General features: G+C 34.2%; 2 protein-coding genes across 2 annotated transcripts; one reads left to right on the top strand and one right to left on the bottom strand.

The window, feature by feature from the left end:
- Positions 1–267: 267 nt before the first annotated feature.
- Positions 268–5,161, top strand: LOC109241761 (peroxygenase-like). The gene is made up of 6 exons (XM_019408540.1): positions 268–542; positions 3,828–3,977; positions 4,183–4,268; positions 4,401–4,495; positions 4,574–4,699; positions 4,798–5,161. Exons 1-6 carry the CDS (start codon positions 413–415, stop codon positions 4,952–4,954), a joined length of 744 nt encoding a protein of 247 aa, XP_019264085.1. The 5' UTR covers positions 268–412; the 3' UTR covers positions 4,955–5,161.
- A 1,240-nt stretch (positions 5,162–6,401) lies between these two features.
- Positions 6,402–8,045, bottom strand: LOC109241762 (acid phosphatase 1-like). Its single transcript, XM_019408541.1, has 3 exons — positions 7,553–8,045; positions 6,837–7,046; positions 6,402–6,727 (listed from the first exon to the last, which is right to left on the bottom strand). The coding sequence occupies exons 1-3, from the start codon at positions 7,936–7,938 to the stop codon at positions 6,550–6,552; spliced, it is 774 nt and encodes a 257-aa protein (XP_019264086.1). The 5' UTR covers positions 7,939–8,045; the 3' UTR covers positions 6,402–6,549.
- Between the last annotated feature and the right edge of the window lie 836 nt (positions 8,046–8,881).

Below are 8,881 nucleotides of genomic sequence, written 5' to 3' on the forward strand. Positions count from 1 at the left end.
ATTTCGGAATAACTAATTCCAAATTATTACACCATAATTTTATTCCAATTAAATATGAGATAAATTCAAATTTAAGATCTCATATCACTGGTACCAAACATGCCCTGATGTTTCATTTTAGTTTAAGTGGAAACTGTCCCTATTCGTCGGGAGAATAGGACACATTTGACCGTACGTGTCATAAGCAGCACAAAACTGTCGCGAGCCGCTCATGCATAGGCTCCACACTTGTCACCTTTTACAAACTCCATGGCTCTTACACATACTTGCCACGAATTTCCCGAGTCCTCTCTCTGTATTTCAATCTTCCTTCTTCTGTACGTGCATCTCTTGATTTCAGAATCTTGAAGTTGAAGGGTAATATACATAGTGTGTGTGGACAGAAAATTTGGAAAGTGGAGAGTGAGAACAGATGGCAGCAACGACAATAACAGCAGGTGGAATGGAGAGGAATCCAGCATTGATGCCAGAGGCCTCTCTTGCTCCAGTGACTATAGAACGGAAAGTTAGAACTGATTTGGAAACTTCTATTCCTAAGCCTTGTAAGTTTCCTTCTTCTTTTTTTACTTTTTGGTTTCCTATGTATATGAATCTAAGATCTTTTACTTCAATTCTAGTTGAAAACTTTGATTTGATTGGAAAACTTAAAACAAAAAAAGATAGTCCAATGCACAATGCTTCTCCCACGGGTAAGCAGGGGTGGATGCACCTTGAACGAAGCGGTGTCATCGTCGTAAAATTTTACTAAAGTATATGTATTAATACCGTAAGGAAACGGATAACTGAAAAAAATGACATTGCTTAGCATTAGTTGTCTCTAGGGGTGTTCATGGTTCGGTTTGCATCGGTTTTTCCCTGAAAAAAGAAACCAAATCAAGTAAGTCGGTTTTTCAAATATTACAATCAAACCAAACCTTTTAAAGTCAGTTTTTTCTCGATTCGGTTTATGTCGGTTTTGTCGGTTTTTCGGTTATTAGTCGATTTTTTCTTAAATATGAGACATACACTACCAAGCACATATTCCGGCGACCACATTTTCAACGTAACACTATCAAATCAATTGTCCTTTGAGAAATCTATTATCTATCAAGATATATTGGTGATAATTGAATCAAATAGTGATGAATAATTTAAGGACTCAATTAAAAATATATTATTTTTAACACGAAATAGATTCTTACACGTAACAAAAGAAAACTACCAATCAAACTAGAATGTAAAGATAAATAACTATACTAAAAGTGCAAACTATTAATATTTACCATTAAATTTTTGAAACTTTGTATAAAAATACACATATATATAGGTGTAATAATAAATTTGAAATAGCTACTCCTATAGTCGGTTTGGTGCAGGTTTTTTTCGGTTTTTTCTGATTAAAACCAAAACCAAACCAAATTTGATCAGTTTTTAAAATTCAAAACCGAAACCAAACCAAACCAAAAAGTATCGATTTTTTTGGTCGGTTTGGTTTGGTTTTCGGTTTGGTTCGGTTTTTCGGATTTTTATGAAAACCCTTAGTTGTCTCTTGTTGTGTTGGTTATTTGCTTGATTTTGCTCTAAGAGGTCAAAGGCTCAAACCTCATACATTTTGTTTTTGTAAATATTCGAGAGCCTATAAGACTCAAAACCAATATACCATGGCTATTTCTTATTTAGAAATATGATAATTAAAATTATTATTCTTGTTTTTTTATAAATTTCGACACCGCTTACAAAAAATCATGCGTACGCCCCTAGGCGTAAGAGCATTCAGCGCTCGTCGGGCCCGAGGAGGGCTGCGCCAAAGGGATGTGACATAGACAGCCTATCCCAATACAAGCATTAGTTGGCTGCTTTCATGGCTCGAATCCCCTAATAGGTCACATGGAGACAATTTTAACGTTGCTCTTAGGCTAGATATGAAAGGGATATATTTCCTTTTTTTTCTTTCTTTAGAGCTCAACTGTTGTTATATTTGCGTGTTGTAGTACTCGATCTGCTTATCGAGCTTACTGATCTAGAATAAGGTGGTTGATGACTCTTTAGTTATAAAGTTTAACTTTAATTTTCTATGCTGACAGCGAATGATTACCAATAAGTGGAGCGAGTAATCTGTAAAAGGAGAAAAAGATAGATCAGCTTGTACAATAGGTGACTTTCGCTAAAACATCCTCTTCCTTTGAAGATAGACCGGAAAGCAAGCTTAGAGAATAGTTAAATGGGAATGTTGCAAAGTGTAGAATTGGGGAAAAAATTGTAGTTGTGTGCAGGTATTTGTTGATCCAAATGTAAGTAATTACAGCAGTTTAGATCAATAGTAGTGTTGATTGCAGTAGCAAATAAGACTTCTTGGATTAGTCCTAGCACATTGTGTGTATGTTTCCTATTGAAAGTGGATATATTTGCAAGTTATGTTTCAGGTCTTGAACATTTCATGAAGATATTATTTGGTTGGTTGTCGACTGTTATTAGTTTGCACCTAAACTTGCGCGTTTCTTTATAGTGAGTAAATTTTAGTTGATATGGGCATAACCCTTTATAGCTGCTGGTAATGCGCGTGACTAGTAATGTAGAATTAAAAGTACGCTGAATGGTACTCCCTCCGTCCCAATTTATGTGAATGTGTTTGACCAGGCACGGAGTTCAAGAAATATGGGAAGACTTTTGAAACTTGTGGTCTAAAACAAATCATAGATTGTATGGCTAGAAATTATCTGATTAAGGGTAAATAGGAAAATTTAAAGTAGAATTGTTACCAAATATAGAAAGGTGTATTCTTTTTTAGACTGACTAAAAAGGAAAATGTGTAACGAGTAGTACATTAGGCAGAAAGGTATCTTGTACTGAATTCTATTAGTGTGTGCATCATCTTCCCTTGGACCAAGACTTCTGAAAATTAAGCACATGAATTTTGTGGTTGAAAATATTAAGGTGATGGTTGAAAAAATCTTAAGCTAAACTGCCAACCTTTTCTCTTTCTTTCAGAAAAAGTGTAAAAAACATTGAGTAGTTTAATGAATTTGAAGTCTTGAAAGTTCTCAAAGTTGTATACAAATGCAATGCTGCTACTCCAGGGAGGTCGATCAAGGTGAAATAAAGTGAAAAAAGAAGATGGTATCTGAACCAGGTCGGCGATGATGACCCGTCGTCTTGGTCTCTAGTCAAAGGCACATTAGACAATAAATAAGATGTAGAAGAAGAGTGATACGATAGGATGTTTTAAAGCGGGCGGTTATTTCTTTCTTACTTTATCATTTGGAGTTCAATTTATCCTTCGGCAAAGTTCTCTGACGGGAGTTATCTTAAAGAGAGTGTCATATAGGTTACCCAAAAAAGTGTAATATAATTTACGCGGATGTAGTAGCTGAAAAGATAAAAATGGCAGTAGATTATGTATAAATTGATGACACAATAAATTGGATTAGTTCCAAGTGCCGGTATCCATTCCATTGGTTCTACTACCAATGAGAATCTGACTTCACGAGGAATATTTGAAGATTAGCTATGATTAGAAATCGACTTTGTATCCCTGTATAGATTATTCAGAGTCGAATTATGACAGCTGGTCAACCTAAAGGTATTAACTATAACAAGCGTGTTGTTCATGTAGATAACTGCACATTCATTGAGAGTGTTTTATCTGTGAAGTCGAATGAATTGTTGTGGTATAGCCTCAGTATTGAAGTGTTGATGCTCAAATTTGTGGCTTCTTGTGCAGTTGTCACTTGGTGGTTCATTATTAAATTGAATGGATGCAAGTTTTGCTAGTGTTCGTTATCCTTTTTTCTTTTGTTTTTTTGAAATTTGTACAATAGTGGCCTTCTTACGACACTTAAAATATTCAGATATGGCTAGAGGATTGGTCGCTCCGGATATGGAGCACCCCAACGGAACTCCTGGCCACAGGCACAACGGCATGAGTGTTCTTCAGCAGCATGCAGCCTTCTTCGACCAGGATGATGATGGCATCATTTATCCATGGGAAACGTACACCGGTAAGTTATCATTGTAGTCTGTAATTCTTGTAAAGGCAGAATAATTTCCAGGAGGGTAGTTGCTTAATGGCATGATACAATTTTGTTTTGAAGTATAATTTCGTCACTTTGTTCGCATCAATATTTTAATATCGATCAGAACCATTAGCTCGTATAACCTTGTCAATGTTTGATTTTTCTTCTCCTTTCTACTCGCTTTGAACAGGATTCCGTCACCTTGGTTTCAACATGATTGGTTCGTTTATAATGGCCATTGTCATCCATTCTGCTATGAGTTATCCTACTCTCCCGGTAAGTCAAAGCAGAGTTACTTAATACTTGTAGTCATAACAATTGAAAATCAGAACTATGCTTGGTTGTTTACCTACTCTGCTAGTTGTCGGTTTTTATGTTTTCTCTCTGTTAATAACGCACTGTAACCAGGGGTGGTTTCCGTCGCCTTTACTTCCGATATATATTCATAATATACACAAGTGCAAGCATGGAAGTGATTCCGGGACCTACGACAGAGAAGGCAGGCAAGTATACTAGTCATCAATCTGAAATCATATTACGAACTTCATGAACTTGTACTCATTCTGCAGTTTTCCCCTTAGATATCTACCTGTGCACTTTGAAAACATCTTTAGCAAGTACGCTCGGACCGTGCCGGATAAGCTTACTCTTGGAGAATTGTGGGATATGACTCAGGCTAATAGAGAAGTATTTGATTTCTTTGGCTGGTAAGGTTCCAAACACATAGTTGCTCCATTTTGTTTCTTTATGTTTGTGTATATGTAGTTGCTTTAACCATTTGATCATCTTTTGCTTCAATTTGAAGGATTGCCACCAAAATGGAGTGGGGAATTTTGTATCTCCTTGCTAAAGATGAAGATGGTTTCTTATCTAAAGAAGCAATAAGACGTTGCTTCGATGGGAGTTTGTTCGACTATTGTGCCAAGGTACAAACCGGAGGTGACTACGCGAAGCAAGAATAGTTTCGATTGCATGTGTAGACGTAGTAATCTGAGAACTAGTCTTGAAACTCGTATATTTGCATACGATGTTTAATCGTTTTCTTTAGTTAAGCAACTATGCAATGTATCCAGAATTATATTGCACAACTGTTTTTGAAATTCCAGTTTGATAGATTGGAGATACCCCTATAATTAAAAGGAGACATTTGTGATTGTTTCTTTCTTGAATTTTGAAAGTTTTGCTATTATCACATATGCAATAGGCAGAGTTTCTTGTAATTTATTTGTTTGCTTTTGAGTTTCAACTTTCAATTGTGCATATATGTGTTGAGATATACTAAAAAGGAGTTGCAGAAACAAAGCAGGAAAGTATGGCTTGTGTAGAAAGGCTTCCAAGAACAGTGAGTTGCTCATGTGATCTATAGTTTTTGTTGTGATTACAAATAAATTGTATGTTAAATAACTTGCAAAATTAGGCAACTTATTACAAACTTGTTAAGCTATTGTGGTCTGGTCCTGTCCTTTCCCGGACCTCGCGCATAGCGGGATTGGGCCGTCCTTTTTCGGATCTAAACTAGATTAGATCAACTTAATAATTTAAAATATTTTAAAATTAAAATTAAAATATTCAAAAATATACAAAAGTATTATAAGTTGGACCTCGCGCATAGCGGGATTGGGCTGTTCTTTTTCGGATCTAAATTAGATTAGATCAACTTAATTATTTAAAATATTTTAAAATTAAAATTAAAATATTCAAAAATATACAAAAAGTATTATAAGTTGGACCTCGTGCATAGCGGGATTGGGCTGTCCTTTTCCGGATCTAAATTAGATTAGATCAACTTAATAATTTAAATATTTTAAAATTAATATTAAAATATTCAAAAATATACGAAAAGTATTATAAGTTGTAATTTTTTTTATTTCAATATAATGAAAAAACAAATTAGTTGTCATGGAAAGTCAATTTGACTAATTTTTCGCAATTAAATTAGATTAGATCAACTTTATAATTTAAATATTTTAAAATTAAATCTACAGAGGAGAAGAATTATCATTATTTTCCGTCCATCTCCATTCTTAAATGTGCAGATGCTACTTAGGGTTGGGTAGTGGTTGACCATTGTTAGGTCCAATAATTGCCATAAAGAATGGACAAATCAATCTTGAAATTCACTACTCCCTCCGGTTCAAAATAAGTAATTTTTTGTCATTTTCTCACATATTAAGAAACTCACCTTTTAACATTAATTAGCATTGCAATTGTCTATATTAACCTTTATTATCTCTTCACATAAACACTCCTAACACATACTCCAACATTATTTACTCCAAGGGCAATGTAGGAAAAAAGTAATTAATTCATTCTTGAAATTTGAAAAAATCACTTATTTTGGACCACAAATAAAAGGCCAAAAAATCACTTATTGTGGACCGGATGGAATATTATTTAGTGCAAAATTAACAACAAAATTATCAAGTTGCTTCAGAAATTATTTCCATTAAAAACACCACATCACAAAAAATAAAATAAGATCACATAAATAAATCATGCTTTTTCCTCACAAAGTCATGACAAATTCACAAGTGAAAGAAACAAATTATGATCCAAATCAAGCAACATAATATAATGGATTTGGTAGTTTGAATGTTCTTTTTGCACTTGGAAGTCCCTCAATGCTACTCCATTGATCTCCAACAATTCCCAAAATTCTATAGCCATTGCTTATTAGTTTACTCCTTACCTCAGCCTTAAAACCTTGAGCACTTTTGCATTCATCTTCTTGACCCCTAAAATATTCAATAACACAAAAAAAAAAAAAAACATTAAAATAGGTAACAGAATCACTTAAATTATGTCTTAACAACAAATCAATTAAATTGGTAACAAATTGCAAACCTTAGTATGAGGCTAGTCCATCCATAGAAACCAACATGGACCAGATTGTCAATGGTAGGAGATCTAAGATGTTCTTTTCTTGAAGAAACAAGAAAGATGTTAACTCCAAGTTCTTTAAGATGATTGAACAACTTCATGGAATGATCTAATGCTGTTCCTTTTCCTTGGCTTATCCAATCTTCCAAAGATGTCACATTCAACTTATTTCCCCTGTTCCACCAAAAAAAATATTAGCAACAATGAAAATCCCATATAGTAATTTTGATAATTAAGTTACATGCACTGACTATGTAATTTAACGGACTAAAAAGGGGCAGTGTGGTGCACGAAGCATCCTGCATCCACGTATGGTCTTAGGAAGGGTCACACCCCCAAGGGGTGTGGTGTAGACAACTTTTCCTGATGCACGTATCCGTGGCTGATTCCACACGGCTCGAACCCATGACCTATAAGTCACACGAAGACAACTTTACCGTTGCTCCAAGGGGTGTGATGTAGACAGTTTACCCTGATGCATGCATCATTGGCTGATTCCACGGCTCGAACCCATGACCTATAGGTCACACGGAGACAACTTTCCCATTGTTCCAAGGCTTCCCTTCGTAATTTAACTAACTATAACAGGTTATAACTCTATTTTCTAGATTGCCACACAATGAGTATATAGAATTTATACACACTCTTTCCTAAAAAGAAATATGAGAAAGAAAACTTACCCAAAGCCATTTTGCTTGTAGTAAGGAACAGTGGAAAGAAGGGTGTCATCAATGTCAAAAATCCAAGCATCTTTACGATCTTTTCCCAAAATACAGTTAGTACTAAGATGAAATATGCATTCATCAATTGTTCTTTCAGAATCCACTTTGTATTGAGTTGAAGTCATGTATTTTGCAATATAGGAAACACATTCTTGAGGTATAACAACATAGTCTTTAATGTTGTGCAACTCAACATTCATTCTCCAACTTTCACAATAATTCTTGAGACTGATTTTAAGACCACTGTTGGTGGTTTTGTACTCTTTCAAGATGTTCCAATCTGCAAGAGATGAAGTTAAGAGAATGCAAAATATTGCAAAGAAAATTCCAAGTTTTCTTGCCATTTTCTTTAGGGAGAAATTAAGAAAGAGTTGAAGAAATTGATGAGAAAGTTGAGGTTTTTAGTTCATTTTGTGTAGCTACTTATTGTGGAGAGAGTGAGAAATTAAAATAAAAGGTCACATGGGGTGATGAGAATTAGTTGTCACCATGTATGCTGCTGTCTCAAAAAAAAAAATCTATGGTGTGGCATATTGATTAATAAAACATTGAATTGTCTTATTCTACAATATTTTACATTTTTTGGTTTTGGTTAAGTACAACTAATTAGATCATGAAAATGGAATTTGATTTCTTTGTATTTTGTTCACACTAGCAGTCTAGCACCACCTTATATCATCAATTACATCTCCAAGAGTGTCATTTGACTTTACAAAAAAATCATAAATATATAAAACAATTTTTTTTCTAAATAAGTATATGTATATACTACACACATCATTTGAAAAGTAATACCACATCAATATTAATTTGGGATAGAAAGTAAAGTGTTTGAACTCTCATTACCCACGTACATTGTAGTCGTGTCAATAAATTAGTATCAGTTGTCCATTGATCGTATCAAAATATTAGAGAGATTACTATTACGAAAGCTCTGTGAAAGTCTTTAAATTTTAAATATCGACATTTATTGACTTAAAGTTTGTTGGAAAAATATTGGATGATTATGGAGAATAGAAGGTTTAGCTTGAGGCGTGTCAAAGATACTATCCTTAAGGATATTTCGCCTACACCGTAATGAATAAAATTAGGCGTATCCCCCAGGATTCAACAAGCTCTTCTAGTATAAATTAGGAGCAGAAACAACAAAGATTGAATAAAAGAAAACCCAGCACAAAAGAAAAGGGAAGAAAAGTTTTAACTTTGTTCACTCTACTACCCAAAGTAACACATAGGAAAATATATATATAATCTAAAGATTTTAACTTCAGATTGTAAGCAAAGTTT

Source organism: Nicotiana attenuata, unplaced genomic scaffold (assembly GCF_001879085.1).
Source record: "Nicotiana attenuata strain UT unplaced genomic scaffold, NIATTr2, whole genome shotgun sequence".
NCBI lineage: Eukaryota > Viridiplantae > Streptophyta > Magnoliopsida > Solanales > Solanaceae > Nicotiana > Nicotiana attenuata.